Here is a 19664-nt window from a genome sequence, read left to right as displayed (position 1 = left end):
ATACACGGCATTAAACAGGTCATGGATGACGAGCATGTTCTATTTATTATACTCGGCATTAAACAGGTCATAAAGGACGAGCATATTCTTTTTATCATACTCGGCATTAAACAGGTCATGGATGACGCACATGTTCTTTTGATCATACTCGGCATTAAACCGGTCATGGATGACGAGCATGTTGCTTTTATCATACTCGGCATTAAACCGGTCATGGATGACAGGTATGTTCTTTTTATCATACTCGGCATTAAACAGGTCATAGAGGACGAGCATGTTCTTTTGATCATACTCGGCATTAAACCGGTCATGGATGACAAGCATGTTCTTTTTATCTTACTCGGACTTAAATTGGTCATAGAGGACGAGCATGTTCTTTTTATCATACACGGCATTAAACAGGTCATGGAGGACGATTATGTTCTTTTTATCATACACGGCATTATACAGGTCATGGAGGACGATCATGTTCTTTTTATCATACACGTCATTAAACAGGTCATGGATGACGATCATGTTCTATTCAATTTGAAGACTGAACACTGACATGTTGAAACATATTATTTATTTGTATATTTCAAATTCTTCACTTGTTTTATCAATCAAGTGGGGTTCTTTCTGAAAAGAACTATGGCGTATACACAATTCGACAAACCTAGATACGTTAAGTGTAAGAATAGTAATAAGCAAGTATGACGATGGAGGATGCTTTACAAAAATGTGATTTTGAAGTAGCAAACAATATGTTTCACAGTAACGATAACTCAAAGCAACTCATACTCATTTAGTAATGAATTTTGTAATTGGGAACGATTTTTTTCCAGGTTATTTTGCATAAATTGGAAAACAACCTTACATTTGATAATGTGTGTTAAGCCGATTGTCCAGAAATCAATCATGTCAAAATTATACAATTAAAAGTAATACTTAAACAACGTGAAGGTCTTTCATTTGAAATTCTATTCAAGCATAGACATAATTTTATCTTCCTTTTATATTAAACATTTTTATTTAGTCTCGATACCGGCATACACCGACAGTTAATAATATAGGTTTTGAAATGCATCCTTTTTTTTTTTTATCATTCTACAATATATTACATTTTTATCGTTGATAAGACATTGAAATGACTAAAGCCAAGTAAAAATCTATATTGCACTTTCAATGTTCCCAGTATTTTAGTTGAACTTTATTTGGTATGCCGTTTCGGAACAACATGACCATGACGAATAACTGGACCACCATGATATAACACGAGTGCCGGCCAAATTGTGTAATCTGTCACCTTGCCTTTTACCCGGAAATACATAAATTTGCTCATGTCTATTTGCTCATCACGTCTGGCTAACACAAATCTCAGAGGCGGATCATAAACACTCATTAACCATGTGATCTCAACACATTTATCCAAATAGTTACTCAGTCTATCTACAAGCTGAAATTCGGACCAGTTCAGGTTTTCCTGGAGGTAGAGCTTTTTGAACAGCTAAAATAAAGCAATAGTGACAATTCTAATGTTTTGTTTACATTTATTTTCACACAAAATTATAACTCAACTAGAGAAATGAAAACAATTACATATTTATTCAGTATGATCTATATACAATATTAGTTAGAATCGTGTGCATAAAATAGCAAATGCATTTGTATATTTACTGTATATATATATATATATATTCACGTTAAAGTTAATCTTCATAATCGATCTTTCTAACGTTTGTATGTATTTACATTTTTTTAAAAACTGCCGTCACGTTAGTAGCTATCATTTTTTATATGAATGTTCAATAAGTTTAATGCTTCTTTAAGAAGACAAACTTACAGAAAAGAGAGATGGTAAAGATTTCAAAGCTGTTGCTTTTCTGACTTCTTTTGCATACATTTCGTTCTGCTCTGTGACTTCAGCATCATCTTTGGCCCTTTTACGATATTCCTACAAAAATAAAAGGAGATTTTATACTTGAATATAAAAATACTGAAATAAAAGGAGATTTTATACTTGAATATAAAAATACTGAACTCCGAGCAGAATTCAAAAAGAAAATCCCTTATCAAATGGCAATATCAAAAGCTATAACACACAAAAACGAATGGACAACAACTGTCATATTCCTGACTTGGTTACACAGGCATTTTCTCAAGTACAAAATGGAGGATTAAACATGGTTTTAAAGCTAGCTATCCATCTCAATTGAATGACAGTCGCATCAAATTCTTATTTTTAACTGCATGTACAAGTTATTGAGTAAACAATATACATCGCAGTCACAATATATTTGCTAATTTTCGAAATGAGAAATATTTGATTTTCATCTTGAGCATTAAAATATTTGCAACAAACATCAAATAGAGGCATGCCAGAGGGACAGTCAAACTCATAGATCGAAAATCGAAAACAAACTGACATCGCCATGGCTACAAATAAAAAGACAAACAGACAATTTAAAGTACAAAAGACACAACAGAGAAAAATAAAGATTAAGCAACACGAACCCCACCAAAAACTGGGGGTGATCTCAGGCGCTCCGGAAAGGTAAGCAGATCCTGCTCCACATGTGGCACCCTTCGTGCTGCTTATGATATTACAAACCCGGTAAATAGTCTAATTCGCTAGGTCACATTTGATAACGGCCAACCAACTCTTGATGGCGTCCGTAAAATTTACGAAGGTATGATTTCAACTTTACCATTTGGAACTCTTGGTTTAATAGTTTTCTTGTGAACAGCAATCCTGTATCAAGGAAATCATGATAGGAAATACAAGCCCGGGGACATCGTCTATATTAATAGATATATACTCCGTATGCAGGCGCCGCTGCAGTGTTGTGTCATAGAAATGGAAAGTTCACAATTGGGAAGCTGAAATCATCTCTTTTATCGTAAAGTTTTGTTTTCAACCGACCCTCATTGTCAATCTCTAGATGTAAGTCAACATATGAGGCAGACTAACTGTATCTGTAGTATCTTTTATCTCTAGTTCGATTGGATAGCTTGAAGTGCTTCGTTCAACATATTCACCAATTTTTGTCTAATTTAGTGAGAGAACATCATCTATATAGCGGAAAATTAAACTACTATTCATTATTTATGTCACGTGTAAATTAATCTTACCTGTCCTTCCATGTGTAAGGTAGGTTCTAAAACAGATTTATTAAGATGACTGACCAATTTCTCCTGCTCGTCTTTCGCAATGTCTGAACTAAAGTCGTAGGCTTTCTAAAATGAAAACAAATTATATGTATATGTTTTCATTGAGATTGAAAATATCTGAAAAATTTAAGCGTATCTGTTTTAGTAAAACTATTTTTTTTGTATTACAAATGTACTTTTTCTCATTAAAAAAAGTATAAATACCTACCAAACTGATGAAGTGTCATTTTACCTATGTAATATAGCTTGTGCCATAAAATGAATGTTATAGAAAAGTTCTATCCTCTTTAATTTGTTTATTGAAACATAATGTCTTTGTTTTGCAACGTGATTGGTCTACTTTCTTCCTTGTGCTATAAGTCTAATCTGCTTTCAGTCTCGTTTCACAGAATTTCTATTCTTTTCGTTTGACTTCCAAAGTTTGTTAGTGTGTCCAGCTTAATCGTTAAAACACTTGATTTTCAATCGTGATCAAAGTCAAAAGGTCGAGTCCATTAAGTGGTGCATATATGATTTGATATTCTCTTCTGATACATATATCTTCATTGGTTTTAATAGGGTCCGTATTACAAAATCGTTAGTTTTTCTTTTGGTTGATTTGTCTTTTTTCTTTCGTATGTGTTTCCCTCTATCCCATTAACTTTTTGTCGCATTTTTCACATTAACTATAAATCAGGGTTTCCTGAAACTTACTATCGAGCTTCGTGTGGTCATGCTTTACCATATGATGCTTGCTCACGTTTATCACTCATCAAATTTCAGTTTAACCTTATACTTTTAGCGGGCATCATTGTTGAACATCTCATACCGGCAATTAAACTTGTTTTAATCTTTATTTATTTGTACTGTCGTATGGATTTAGCTCATTAATAACTTGGATATAAATGTGGACTACAATATTATTAATACAAATTACATAATGTATCTATAATTGTAGTTTTTGTTAATGGAAACCATACCAACAGCAGGTCTCTTAGAAATATAAATGCTTCTGACTCTTCTGGATACAGTTCCATTGCTAATGGAAGTGCTTCGTGCCATTGTATGTCAAATAAACCATCATACATATCTCCTATTCGTGTAGGTCGTATGGGATTACTAGTACCAAGTTCTATGTATTGTCCGTGGTGTCTTCTACTCGACCTACATATATGTAAATACAAAACAGCTTCATAAATTTCTTCATATTTGACTGGGTATACCAGAGTGAGCCAATAATAAAATGATGTGATTCAATTTATGTTAAGCTACATGTAGGTTCACACTGCCGATCAGATCAACTCGATTATCCCGATTGTCAACATTTCCACGACCAAGCGTGACCAAATTCTTGATCGGTCCTGTTTACGACTTCTACCAGACAGATATCCGACTGTACACGACCTTAACACGACTCCATCACGACTGAAACCCGACCACTAATTGAATGCATATTCGATAATTCCGACCAATTCACGATCTCTACACGATCTTTACTCGACTAGCTAGACCAAATCGACTATACCCGATATCAGCCTGATCTCGGGCCACCAGACTAGATCGACTTCATCGTATATGTGTCGTAGGGATAGTCGGGCATTGGTCGGGTATGTACAATTTCAGTATAAAAACATCTGAATTTATTTTATATCACCCCGGGCACTGCACCACTGTCCGTCCGTGAGTACGTATACGAACGTTCCAACAATTAGTTTCCGCTCTCTAATTTTATTTTGCATCAACCAAATTTTATGAAACGCAATACCATATTACACAGATCAAGTGCGAACTTGGGTGGCGTCACTTTTACCATTCTTGAGTAATGACTCTTTATAACGTTATATGCATTATCTGTGTCCAATGGACACGTTCCCCGTTTATTTGGTTAGATTCAGTAATTCACAGAATGTCTGAGTAAAATTTTACAATTAAAATAATTATCTACATGGAAATCAAGAAGTTGGATTGTTTGGCAAGTTGGTTAGGGCTCAGATAGACAGGTTAATAGCTGTGACGGAGCTTGAAGAGAGCGTAGAAAACAATCAAAAAGGGGTAGACGGCAAAGGGTACCGAAAAATCTAGATATGCAGTGGCTGACAAGGCGACCACTGTATGGGCAGTATTAAAAGTAATCACAAAAATACTGAACTCCAAGGAAAGACTTAAAAATTTTAATTAAGTTAAAATGGAAAGTCCCTAATCAAATGGCAAAATCATAAGTATGAGAGACTTGCAGTAGCTGAACAAAGAGGACCCCAATGGTTATAAAAACTTCCTGAAAGTAGGCTGGGACGCTGATTTGTTATAAGAGTTTTGCTGCGCTTTTCTTCAAAATGAGATTTGTCACTGGATAGGTACTGATGTAAGATAGCAATATACATAAATATTACCATCTCCTTTTCCTTACTTTCTTACAAATTAAGCCTACTGTTTATGTCATATATGTGCATATGTAGGTAATCAGTATTTTCCATAGATCTGATACCCAGTAGTTGAATGGTTCAAGATATTTGATTTTGGTGTATCCTTGGCAACAATCTGCCTTTTTTTACTAATAATATTGCAAAAAGGGGGCAAAGATGTCACATATTTTCCCCAAATTTGACCAAAAATAGAATTTCAATTCCCTTGAGCATACCTTTTCTAAAACAGTTTAGATATATCTATCACGAATTCAAATAAAAGTCATTTGTCTTTCGTCTCATTTTTTTAATAAAATTATTTCAAAAAGCGTAAGAAAAAAAAGTATTTGTAAACATTCGACAGTATGGTGACATAGTTGTAAATTTCTGTGTCATTTGGTGTCCTGTGGAGAGTTGTCTCATTGGCAATTATACCACATCTTTTTATTTTTATACTACAAAAATGTCTGGACATACGGAAAATAGAAACAGTGAAACAAAAAGAGCTCATTAGCCAAAAAACTAACTTCGAAGGCTAAATTAGTCATCAGCTGTCTAATAATGAATTTTTATGTACAAGTTCTTTCATATTTTGAAAAAACCTCTGGGGCCAAAATGGAGAATCTACTTTCCTTCCAAAACACCTGATATCATCCCAGGTTTTATTGGGTTTCGTGTTGCTATGTTTTTATTTTTGTGTGTGTTGTGTTATGTTCACTTCTGTTTGTCTTCTCGTCAGCTTTCGCTATGGCTGTGTCGATTTGAGCTTTGGGTTTGATTGTTCTTTTGGTATATGTGTTCTCTCTTTTAAACTTTTACGCCTCCTTGCAAAAGTACAGACGCGTACTGTACATGGAGGAATTTGTGTACAGTTAAAAATGAATAGTGACACGAATTTTTTGCAGAAGCAAACTTATGAGAGTTAATCAGAGCTGCACACATTTTTAGAGAATCGTGTAGCAGTCATGTATACTCGTGTATGGCCGAGTAGAGATCGAACAGTGGTCGAATGTAGTCGAGTTGATCTGGGATGAAAAATATATAAAAGTCGCAGTGATCATGAAGCGATCGGGCATGAGTCGAGTTAATCTTTACCACATATCGTACAGGTTGTCGTTGATCGGGAATTGATCGGATATAAGTCGAGCAAAGATCGAAATGACCGAGTACTGATCGGTAAACTATTTGTATTCCGACCAAACTCGATCTCTCCACGATCCTTTCCCGATCAATTCGACCGCTTCACTACGAATTCTCGATCTCTTCTCGAGTGACTGGCTTCTCGATCCTTACTCGAATGTTTTTGACATGTCAAAAACTCTCGGGTAGAAAGTCAGATCGATGACGATCAAGGTAGACCACCCCGAACATTATTGTCGATTGAGACGGACCAGTCTCCCGATCGCTTAATTTGTCTTGATAGAGATTGATCGAGTTGGCCTGATCGGCAGTGTGAACCTAGCTTAAAGCTTACATACACACGATATCTTTAAAAAGCACAATTTAATAAGAACTAATGTTTTATGCACTAAAGATTTTTTTTTATATGTTATGCATTAATTAAATATCATTTACATAATTATACTGAAATATTATTTTGTGACCTGAAATGCTTAACATTTCCAAATTCTACTGTATGTAATAAAATCGAATATGAAGATTTGAAATGATTGCCAATGAGACAATTTTTCTTCATATGATTACTTGCAGAATTAATTTGAAATGATACACTACCTAGAATTTAATTCATCGAGCTCTAGCTTCTGAAGTCTCATTTTTCTCCTCATGTCTTCATAGTCTTCTAATGGTATAGTGACAGTATCGGGTAACTCACACAAGCGAGACCGCTTCTTTTCGTCTAGCTATAACAGATTTATCATGCAATTACTGCTTTGTTTTAATAATTAAACGTATTCTAATCATCATGATAATAATAGTAATAATCAGTATCAACGTTCTGGGTCTGGGTTTTTATGTTATGCTTACTAAGTCAAAAGTGGTAACCGAAAATTTGGTTTGTGAATGCATGGCACACAAAGAAGGAAATTGAGACTCAGTGTAAGCATATACAAGCAACAAAAGGAAAATCGCTAGTTTAGTGGGACTCAGTTTATAGCCTGTAATACACTATTACTCCGTCTATATACCAGTCGCTTTAAATAGTATAGACGCCATAAATATACATCGGGAGCCTCTCCAACCCCTCTTCAAACCTACATCCCAAACAAAAGGGGAAACCCCCACTTTATACTATATGGCATGTACAGGAGACCCTACCTGAAAACGAGAAAATTTCGGCATAAAGAATGATCAACGAAAATGTAAGTAAACAAACATAATTAATTGATTAAGTTTTTAACCTGTTTTGCTGAAATAAGATCAAATGCTTCCTTTACTACCAAGAGTCTACACAGCTCGTCTTGTGCTTCTTTTTGTACAGGAACACCGTTTCTTTCTGTGGTTAACATTTCATACAGAATATTGGCATGTTTTTGCAAGGGCGCTAATGCTTCAATCCTGTCCACATCCTGCTTATCTATAGCTAAGAATTCCTAGATGAAAATGAATATTAAGTACTAAATGCCACTTCACTTTTTGTATAAATAACATGTTATAAAATATTGTGTGGAGACTTATTTATGTGCATCTTTGCAGACCTTATCGAATTTCTAATAATTTAGTTTGGCGGGGTTCTGTCTCATTGTTGTATCATATTCTGTCGCCTGATTATGTTGAATATAGATGACAACATTTTGCTTATTGTTTAAACAACATTGAAGAGGGAGCAATTATTGTTTTAGCAAAATTTCTTCAGAATTTCATCCGACATTTACAGTCAATAAATGCAGATATCTGAACGTTTAATTCTATTATTTTATTACATCACATATATACAACAACTAACTTTCCCCGGGTATACTTGGAATCGCTGATCCGCAGCCAGTAGTCCTTCATACTCCCCCTTGGCCTGCTTTATCTTGTCTACAGTATATGCATCTTTGACTTGTCGGAGTAGTCTAATGATTGCCGTCCGCCTTGATTTGGTAGAAGCACTACTGGTACTTTTCTATAACCAAGGAGAATGGGTTGAATTTCAATAATAATAATTGTTAAAGTTGTGACAATAAAGACAATTAATATTAATTTGTATTTAACAATGTATGATTGTGCTATTAAACATTCTAAATATGTTTATAAAGATAAGACCGTGTTGGTTTTCCAGCTTTTTTGTTGTATTGTTTTACACTAGTCACTTTGGGGTCATTAGCTTGCTATTCCGGTCCTGCTGTTCGATATGCGCCAAGGCTCCATGTTGAAGACCGTACTTAAGTCCTTGACCTATTATTGTTAACTTTGTATACATTGTGATTTGAATGGAGAGTTGTCTCATTGGCACCCATACCACATCTTTTTATTTACATTTATATTGATATAATGATAAAAACATAAGATAAAACAATCCTAGATGGTACTGTCCCCGTCTTATAACCAGAAACATTGTTACGTAAACAATCTCGCTGCAAACGTTTTTTATTTACGCATTCTACCCTAAAAATTCTAAAATTTCATAAGATATCCACTTTCAACATACAAATTTAATTTATACAACAAACCTGATGTCTAAGTGCCATAACCACAAATAATTCCACCGTGTTTGGGGCGAAGATTACAATTATCTCCAAAATATCCAGTTTAAAAACTCACGAGAAACAAACCATGACGGACCACTACCATCAAATCAAGATAAAATGTCAAATTATTTAAATATTATTGAATGTTATTGTAATGATTCGTGTATTGTTAATATTAAACTACAAATTAACAAAAGACATTCGACATAACTGTGTCTTTATAGTGTACCTTGTTCTGATTGTAATCTGGACCTTTGGTATGCTGCAACCAATGTTTCACACATACAGTTAATCGACTGAAACGTACTCATTGTATTGTACGCATGTGTAAATTTCAATATGTACACAACATTGTCGTTTTAAACAAAAAGACATATTTTTTTTTTTATCGTACGAAAATATTAATTGACAATGAGTAGATATTCAACAAATATTAAACCCGTCAACATGCAATCCGAAGCACGGAACGTCACATACATGTACGACTAACGTAATATAGGCTAGGTATTGCAAAGGGGTTTTTTAAATGCTGTCTGCGGCTTTTTCATATTTTGTTTTATTTGAGCGTCACTGATGAGTCTTTGTAGACGAAAGGTGCGTCTGGTGTACACTTTAATCATGGTATCTTCATCTATCATGGGTTTTGTTTTGTTTTCAACCACTTTTACAGTGCACCATATGCCAATTATGTCGGAGAGTTTCATCAGCTAGTGTTGACATAAACTATCATTGATAGGGTCATATTTATAAATTAACCCATTGACAAATTAGATTTTTTTCGAAAAACTAAGGATTTTCTACCACAGAAATGGCCTTACCTTATCTTTATTTGACAAAACCCTTCTGGAATATTTTAGTCTACAATGTTCTTCAACTTCGTGCTTTACTTGGCCTATTAAAACCGTTTTTGATTCGAGCTTAACTGATGAGTCTTTTGTTGATTTAATGTACTGTAACAGATCAAATTGTGATAATCGTAAATAACCAGCAATTTATCGATAATTTGTAATTTGTCCGAGTGTAAATAAAGAATTGAATTGAAATGATAGAAGAGTTTACAGTATACGATACTCTTATCGTCAACTAGTTCGTATTTAGTGTCACAGGATATAATTGTGGTTGTGAATTCTAGAGATGCTAGATTTTTTGTTAAGTTACTATACTGGATTTGGTTTATGTTTATGTTTCTGCACATTTCATTTATATAACCAAGAAAAAATTCACATGCGCATCGTACTATATGTTCTTAAACGCTTGAAAAAGTTTCCCGTATTTTTCACATATATAGCATTTGATCATCTCCCATACGAACAATGATCTACTATAACACAAAAGTCAATCACGTTACTTATTATATATACGTATAACATATTTTTGCCACTGGTGACGTTACTTGTTTGAAGCTTTATCCACACGATTCAATATTCTAGAATTTATAATTATTGCAGCGACTGATTATTTTTCTTTGGTATCTTTTTATATATATGAAATAGTTTGCTACTATGAATAAAACTACTAATCTGCTTATAAGTAAAAAATTGAAAACAACACTTAATGATTTCTTGCGTCCGACGGGCTTCTCTGGATTTACCTTCATCAGGAACGCTCAAAGCCAAACATTTGAAATCCGAAAATGTATAAGTACTGAAACCGTTGAAGAGCTATGCGCCAAAACTACCTAAAACAAATAGCCAAATTCATCTAAGGCCAACTTTGCCTGAGGGAGTTGAAGCCTTAGTTTCTTAATAATTTCAAAATTCATAAACGGACAATAGTAATGCATGATTTATTTCTTCGGGACTTTTAATGCAAAGCACATCAAAATAAAAATAAATATGTTATAACTGAGACTTTAAGTAACTTAAGGAGTTGGAGGGTTTTACCGGTACATTCCGATTTCGAATATAACAACAAGAAATTATTATAAAAGGATGCTTTTACGAAGATCCACTAAAAATGTATTTACCCATAAGTGCTCTCCCAATTTTTCTTCCAATTCAATAAAATTTAATTTGTGATTTCTAAAAGTTAAATATTTAAAAAAAAAATGCAATGAGAAACACCAATTCGACACTGATTGTAATATGGACTTCAATCCATTTTAATTGATTACAATTGATTTTACCATTTGATTAGGGACTTTCCGTTATGAATTTTCCTCGGAGTTCAGTATTTTTGTGATTTTACTTTTTACAGGAGCAATTAGTACTTGATTTTAGTTTTTATTAAAACGGAAAAACTAATTCTTTTTTATACATTCACATTATATGCTAACAAACATGAGGATACTTCACTCAAATATGTCTTTTTATTTTTAATACGAAAGCATAATCATTGATGTAGAGAGAGAAACGGTAAACGGATGTTTTGTTAAACAAATTTAAAAAATGCTAGATTTTTCCCAAAGTGAACGTGTCGGAGTCGATTTTTTACTTTTGTGGGAAACTTTGGATGATAATGTTGGGAATCATTGAAGCGACTGGAATCGGTCCCTTCTTAGACAGTCAGTGACGTCCACCCCCCTCCCTTTTCCCCCGTTTATGAAAATTTCTGGATCCACCACTGGATGTTGGTTTAATTTTATTATCTTAATGTCTAAGTGATAATACAATCTTATGTTCACAATCAATGTCTTCAACATCTGTTATTCTTCTCAATATAACACCGTAAACAATTGCAAAACGTGTTTAAAGGCTAAAGTACTCTACAAAAAGTCAAAGAAAGATTTGTATGTAGAACCAGTGGTCGATTCCTTAGCTTCAACCATAAGTTCAGTTTCTCCAAAAATCATCTTCACGTCAACTTTCAGTTTTTCGTCGACTTCCGGCAGTTGAATGACAACCTTTCCCAAATACTCGCATCCTTTATCTGTGACATATCGAGGATTACTATCTTCAGTTGCAAATATTTTTAAAAGCATTTCTTTTTGGCGTTTCTTAATTGTGACATGGCGGCCACTAACAGCTTCACCAACTTTCAATGTTTGATCGGCTTCTATATACTTCTTGAAAACGTCTTTTACTCTGTCCGTACCTTCAATGCTTACACGTCTTTCTGGTGAATGTTCACCGGATTTAAATGGCGGAGAAATGTTAATGCCATACGTATATCTCGATATTCTGACGGAAATTGTTTGTGGCTGATGCCCATACATAACGGCACCTTTCAATACAGCTAACCCAGCTTCATCTGGAACGACCACTTTCTTGCCCGGAAACGCATCTTTAATTGCCGACTGCATTATAGGAGACTCGGAAAAACCTCCGACCATTAATATCGTGCTTACATCTCTTAAAGGGCCTTTAGTCATTAAAGACTTCACGTGGTTTACCAAATTGGTCTTCGGATCATTGAACAATGCACGGAAAAGATTGGCATCCATTCTTAACTTGTCTCCGACCCAAGTCATTTTGCCTGCATATGCCATCTGTTTTATTACTTCTTTGATTTCCTCTCCTGTTTCTTTTTCAAATGACTGAATTAGTGAAACTGGGACTTTTAACGTGACTTTTCCTTCGGTGTCGTTTGTAATGTTTCTCTTCTTTGTTTCCATTTCTCTATAGATATCTAATGCATCAGCTTTGTTTTTCTCTTGAAAAGTTCTAAAATGATGTGCACCAACAATTTTAATAAGAAGCTGATTGAAAGCTTCATCTACACGTGTACCACCCCATGAACCCCCACTTGGTTTCTGTAATTCTCTAAGGCTACCCTCGGCGTCCTTTTGATGACATGTTATATCAGCTGTTCCACCTGAAATAATATTTTCGACATATGAGTTAAATATAATATATAAAAATAAGGAGATGAGGTATGATTGTCAATGCTTCTCTCCACCTGAAGCCAAATGTCGTAGAAGTAAGCAAGTATAGGTTACCGTACGGTCTTCAACAATGAACAAAGCTCATAACGCAAAGCAAGTTATGAAATGCCGTGTACGAAATGAAAATTCAGACAATTCAAACGAGAAAACGAAGGGCATGTACAAAACTAGAGGCTCTCAAGAGCCTGTATCGCTCACCTGATTCTACTTGGGTTTTTGAAATCATATAAAAAAATATAAAATTTGGCTAAAAGTGACAACACAACCTCATTTATAAGGAAAGGAACATCTTTAATTTCATTCAAAAGTCCCCCACTGGCGGCCATCTTGGATGACGGATCGGCTACAAAGTAACAACACTTGGTCAGCACCTCATAAGGAACATTCATGCCATGTTTGGTTTTATTCCATTCAGTGGTTCTCTAAAAGAAGTCATTTGTATGCATTTCCCATAGGGTCCTATGTTAAACTAAGTCCCCTGCTGGCGGCCATCTTGGATGATGGATCGGCTACAAAGTAACAACACTTGGTCAGCACTCATAAGGAACATTCATGCAATGTTTGGTTTTATTCCATTCAGTGGTTCTCTAGAAGAAGTCATTTGTATGCATTTCCCATAGGGTCCTATGTTAAACTAAGTCCCCCGCTGGCGGCCATCTTGGATAATGGATCGGCTACAAAGTAACAACACTTGGTCAACACCACATTAGGAACATTCATGCCATGTTTGATTTCATTCCATTCAGTGGTTCTCTAAAAGAAGTCATTTGTATGCATTTCCCATAGGGTCCTATGTTAAACTAAGTCCCATGCTGGCGGCCATCTTGGATGATGGATCGGCTACAAAGTAACAACACTTGGTCAGCACCCTATAAGGAACATTCATGCTATGTTTGGTTTTATTCCATTCAGTGGTTCTCTAAAAGAAGTCATTTGTATGCATTTCCCATAGGGTCCTATGTTAAACTAAGTCCCCGGCTGGCAGCCATCTTGGATGATGGATCAGCAACAAAGTAACAACACTTGGTCAGCACCTCATACGGAACATTCATGCCATGTTTGGTTTCATTCCATTCAGTGGTTCTCTAAAAGAAGTCATTTGTATGCATTTCCCATGGGTCCTATGTTAAACTAAGTCCCCCGCTGGCGGCCATCTTGGATGATGGATCGGCTACAAAGTAACAACACTTGGCCAGCACTCCATAAGGAACATTCATGCTATGTTTGGTTTCATTCCATTTAGTGGTTCTCTAGAAGAAGTCATTTGTATGCATTTCCCATAGGGTCCTATGTTAAACTAAGTCCCCCGCTGGCGGCCATCTTGGATGATGGATCGGCTACAAAGTAACAACACTTGGTCAGCACCCCATAAGGAACATTCATGCTATGTTTGGTTTTATTCCATTCAGTGGTTCTCTAAAAGAAGTCATTTGTATGCATTTCCCATAGGGTCCTATGTTAAACTAAGTCCCCGGCTGGCGGCCATCTTGGATGATGGATCGGCAACAAAGTAACAACACTTGGTTAGCACCTCATAAGGAACATTCATGCCATGTTTGGTTTCATTCCATTCAGTGGTTCTCTAGAAGAAGTTCAAAATGTAAATTGTTAACGACGACGACGACGGACGACGACGGACGACGGACGCCAAGTGGTGAGAAAAGCTCACTTGGCCCTTCGGGCCAGGTGAGCTAAAAATAAGAAACGAAAAACAAATATAATATATGCAGCAACAAACAACCACTAAAATTGGGAAAGGCATATACACAATGTGGCGGGGGTAAACTTTTTCCGGTGCCATACCCTCGCCTTTAACCTGGGACAGTGGACAATTTTGATTGAAAGGAAAGTAAAGAGGACGCGACAGCTTTTCTGGATGGAGCTTTCAAGAATAATTAAATAGACCGTGTTATACAGCAGTAAATGGTATACAGTATTAAGTATTGTCGTAGTTCTCCTCTCATATTTGATGTGTTTCCCTCAGTTTTAGTTTGTAACCGGGATTTGTTTTTTTCTCAATCGATTTATGAATTTCGAACAGCGGTATACTACTGTTGTCTTCATTTAAGAGTTCTTGTATGTTCCATAATTCCTCAGAATATTTAGCCAAAGATTTGAACGTCCTGTGTTTGACAAAGATCACGATTTATTACATAAAAAAAAAGAAGAGGTTCATAATTCTTTGTTAGAACTTCGTTAATATTGTATACCCTATATTAATTAATTGTTCCCTTGCTTGTTTTTTATCATCTATGGTTTCAAAAGTTTTTATTCTGATCGTTCCCAAAGTAAATTTAGAATAGCTGATCTAAATAATGCAGCAAAGTATGTAGGTTTAACTTTTATCTAACATACCTCCCAAGTCAAGAACCATGTATTTAGCCCCTCTTCCGGATGCTGTGAATTCACTGCCTATACCATCCTTATCCTTTAGTTTTTCTATTGGTAAATGTTGACAATATAAGGATGCTGCCTCTGGTTCTAAACATATGCTAAGTTGTTCTCCACTAATACCAGCCTAAATTAATAAATGTTAATAACAAAGGTAGTTTGATGTTTGACAAACTAGCTGATGCACGTTCTTTAACATAATTTATCAATTATTCTTAACGTTTGGGTCAACCTTTTCGCCACCGGCAGTCAAAATGTTTTAGTTGTCGTCCTTACTTTGTATGTAGTATTTGGAGCTAGACGTTTCTCTGACACTTAGCACCCTTTATTCCATCAATCAAATAAATAAAGTCATTGAACAAACACAAATTACCTTACAAGCTCCCTGATCATGCCGTCGTCATTTGTAACAATGCTAATCGCTTAATAACAAGTTGCCATGAAGAACCCTCATATTTTATCCGGAGTATAGTTGTGGCACCCTCAACGCATTGCGGGTGTCATAATTTCACTCAAGTTACATTCAAATTGACGAAAGATAGTTGAAAAAACAAAGAGAAGATAAAATGTGATATCCCAGAAACCATATTAGATTTAACTGTAAATAAAAAAAGAGGGCTAGTTTAAACAAGCATTCCGTGAGTATTGCATAGCAATACATAGTCCATTTCCGGGTTAAAAAAATCATTGTATTGGAACAAATTCTAACTTAATCTATAGCTTGTCATGGAGTTTAACTATGTAACAAATATCAAGTCAATATCTTCAAGCATGACGGGTAAAAAGTGTGAAAAAACAGATATGCCGGACTGACAGATGGACAGACAGACAGACAGAGTGCAATCATAAAGTCTACTTCGACGATGTCGATAGGGGGCTAATTAAAAAGTTGCCTTTTATTTTCAAAATACAAGGAATTTGAAAATGACCAATCATAATCAACATTTGTTCCTTATAGTAATATATTTAACTTAAAAAGGCCAACGTGGGGGAATGTCCGCATATGATCGTCAACACTTGTTACTGCTTAGTTTGGTCAATATATAAAAGAAGATGTGGTATGATTGCCAATGAGACAACTGATTTACTCTCCACAAGAGACCAAAATGACACAGATATTATTACCTATAGGTCAACACAAGGCCCTCAACAATGAGCAAAGCCCATCCCGCATAGTCAGCTATAAAAGGCCCGGAAATGACAATGTTAAACATTTCAAACGAGAAAAACTATCAACCTTATTTATGAAAAAAAAAGAACCAAAAAAAAACCCAAATAAATCACACATAAACAAACGACAACCACTGATTTACAGGCTCCTGACTTGGGATAGGCACACACATACATTATGTGGCGGGGTTAAACATGTCAGCGGGATCCCAACCCTCCCCTAACCTGGGACAGTGTTATAACAGTACAAAAAAGAACGAACTATAAAAATCTGTTGAACAAAAATACAAGTTGACGTGTTGGAAGAAATTATGAAATATTAACAGACTAAAACTCTACTTGTGTTTTTGAATCTTATGTATAGTTTTCTCATTGGTAATTATATATCGTATCTTTAATTTTCAAATATTTACAACTTTCTTGTGTAGCCATGGCGTTGTCAATTTATTTTCTACTCATAAGTTTGAATGTCCCTGTGGTATCTTCTCTTTTAATTGTTTTGCTATGTCAGCTAAAAAGTTTGAAAAGAGCACTTGCATTTACTAATTGTGGTAACTAAATTATTTTTTTTTCATTTTTTTGTGTTTATTTCCGTCAACAAATTAATAACAGTTACAAAAGTGGGATTCACAAGCATGAATATGAAATAAATGATTAAAATAAATAGCCCCGAATACGATGATCCCGTTGATTATAAAAAAATAAGTTGGTAAACAAAACCCCATCAGTTTACTATTTCACGATACCTTTTCTGCGGCTTCTCTCATAAACTGTTTAGCAGGTTCTGTCCAAATAGCTGGTACTGTTAACACCCAATGGATGTCGTTATTATCTAGTCCAGTTCCTCGTGTTTCCAGTGTTTCTAACAAATGACCCTTTAGATATTTTATAACCATGGAGAATATTTCAAGAGCTGGCATTTCTTTACCATCGTCATCTTTGATCATCGTCTTTCGTGTAAGATGCTTAATAAACAAACGAATAACGCATGTCATTTACGAAAAATATGTTCACCAAACTGTTATACAGCCTTATATGGAAAAACCTAATCAGGAAAGTATATACAGGCAAGTCGAGAACACTAGCATGAATAAAAGGATAATTGGAATAAACTTTATTGCACAAGTTAACAAAAATATATCTTTAATAATTTTACAGTGGTCAATTGTCAACTCTATACCATAAACTCTATATTCAAGTGGTGATAACAAAATATCAAATAATATTTACAATAAACTAAAACATGAAGACAGTGAAAACCGCTGAAGACTTTACTGAACTGATAATTTAATAAGAGGAAGGTTTGTATATGGAATAAAATGCACATTATGACATATACAAATTTGTACAATAAAAATCATCTACTGTTCAAGAAAAGTCCTCTAATATCCAAATACAGCCAAACCTACTTTTAAAGAAAACATATTATGTATTTCACAAATTGGCAAAATCTGTGTTATTATACAAAAACAAAGATGGTGTATGACTGCTAATGAGACAACTCTCCACAAGAGACCATAAAACACAGAATTAACAGCTATAGGTCACCGTACGGTCTTCAACAATGAGCATACGGCATACCGTATAGTCAGCTATTAAACGCTCCGATATCACAAATGTAAAATAATTCAATTGAGAAAACTATCGGCTTAATAAAGTACAAAAAATTAACGAAAAACAAATACATGTATGTATGTAACCACAACAACAAATACACCAACTGAATTACAGGCTCCTGACTTGGGACAGGAAAAATGACACTAAGTACAGATCTGAGAATACTCGCAGTTACTAACAACTACTGACTTTAAAGCCAATAACAAAATAATTAAAAAAATCATGCATAGTAATGGATTTAGTGTAAAGGCGTCATAAACAGTCAGAGAAAAAACATGACCGTGTGCAATGCCAAGATACAGAAATCGACTGATGGTAGATCCATGAAAGTGCATAGACACAGACATAGCAAACTAGTTGTGAAATAGTATAACCATATGATGGTGCCAAAGGAACATCACAATCCAAAAAGGAAAGTTAGCAATAGGGAACGAAAAATCGTCCCTTTTGTCGTAATTGTTAGAGCGGAGTTTCCCTCGTATAACTGAAATATCTTAATCTAGGAAAGGACAATTATTAGCGTTTACATTTAATTTATTGAAAGTAAGTTCCTTTGGGTATATTTCGACAGTTTATTTAGAGAATTCTTGATTATTTAACTAATTATTTAAGACAATCAGTTTTAGGTCCCTCTGGAGTACATCCAATGCATATAAATTTACCTTTGTTTCGTGTAGTAACATCTTGAACCTACGAAAGTAATAAAAGTTATGGTGAACTTCGTCCAAAGCAAACTCCGAGTACTTGTCTTCAGCATCGTATCCAAATGCCAGGAACTGTTTAGATTTGTCTAACAGAACAACAGTCGGTGCCTTCAGTGATATCAAGCTTCTAGAACCGGCCGTCCATTGTTGATTGACAGATATTTTCATTGGATCATTTTCATAATCAGTTTTGAAGGAAAACGCATATCCTGAAAACGTTGTTCCAAAGTCAATTGCTGCTACAAGGATTTTACTCTTTTTACTACTCATTTTGTATTATAGTTTTTTCCCTTTATTTTTATTATCTTTATCGAACTTATACTTCAGGTATCATTCTGTAAATAGATACAACATACAATTAATGAATAATAAGCTACAAAATTATTGCTTTGCATCTTTCGTATTTTCAGCTCTAACAAAGGTCTGGAAACCCTCTACTTTCATGGTTGTACTTTTGAGTTTTTGTACATTTTTTCTGGCTTATCGTTTGCTGCCACCTATATAGCGACTGTCATCTCAGATCCCTATTTGAAAACCGCTACATTAACTCTTTAAAAAGAACATGGTGGTATTGTTCATAGAACAACCCCATAACTATTCCTTTGTTATCAATACAGCAATCACGTACAAATAAACAGCAGGTAACATGACGTGCATTTAGAGGAAAACAGCTTACAGAGAAATAGCAGGGAAGAGAGTTGGCTCTCATTCTCTATATCCAGCTGATCTGGTAAAACTAACCCAGAGGTCTGCTAAAAACAAGCACCATGACACAAAATTATACATTTTTACATGT

General features: G+C 34.9%; 2 protein-coding genes across 2 annotated transcripts in view; both read right to left on the bottom strand.

Annotated features, from left to right (window-relative positions):
• Nucleotides 1-1424: 1424 nt before the first annotated feature.
• LOC143042998 (uncharacterized) lies at nucleotides 1425-9247 on the bottom strand. The gene is made up of 8 exons (XM_076215496.1): nucleotides 9146-9247; nucleotides 8437-8598; nucleotides 7892-8083; nucleotides 7266-7393; nucleotides 4110-4293; nucleotides 3112-3216; nucleotides 1819-1933; nucleotides 1425-1486 (listed from the first exon to the last, which is right to left on the bottom strand). The coding sequence occupies exons 1-8, from the start codon at nucleotides 9161-9163 to the stop codon at nucleotides 1425-1427; spliced, it is 966 nt and encodes a 321-aa protein (XP_076071611.1). The 5' UTR covers nucleotides 9164-9247.
• Nucleotides 9248-11730: 2483 nt separating this feature from the next.
• Nucleotides 11731-19664, bottom strand: part of LOC143085438 (heat shock 70 kDa protein 12A-like) — a 9270-nt gene continuing 1336 nt past the window's right edge. The window contains exons 2-5 of the mRNA XM_076261782.1: nucleotides 18827-19203; nucleotides 17294-17512; nucleotides 15342-15504; nucleotides 11731-12916 (exon numbers count right to left, since the gene is read on the bottom strand). Of these exons, the coding sequence (XP_076117897.1) occupies nucleotides 11868-12916; nucleotides 15342-15504; nucleotides 17294-17512; nucleotides 18827-19138 (1743 nt within the window). The 5' untranslated portion in view covers nucleotides 19139-19203 and the 3' untranslated portion in view covers nucleotides 11731-11867. The remainder of the gene's footprint in view (nucleotides 12917-15341; nucleotides 15505-17293; nucleotides 17513-18826; nucleotides 19204-19664) is intronic.

This window comes from Mytilus galloprovincialis, chromosome 8, assembly GCF_965363235.1.
Source record: "Mytilus galloprovincialis chromosome 8, xbMytGall1.hap1.1, whole genome shotgun sequence".
Classification (NCBI taxonomy): Eukaryota; Metazoa; Mollusca; class Bivalvia; order Mytilida; family Mytilidae; genus Mytilus; species Mytilus galloprovincialis.
Note: the sequence above shows the minus strand (reverse complement) of the source record. Positions and strands in the feature narration are given on the sequence as shown.

Coding starts and splice junctions, on each gene's coding strand:
- LOC143042998 (XM_076215496.1), bottom strand. Junction 7,394..7,891: donor ATCTTATTTCAGCAAAACAG/GTTAAAAACTTA, acceptor AATCTGTTATAG/CTAGACGAAAAGAAGCGGTC. Junction 1,934..3,111: donor CCTTACACATGGAAGGACAG/GTAAGATTAATT, acceptor TTATTTTTGTAG/GAATATCGTAAAAGGGCCAA.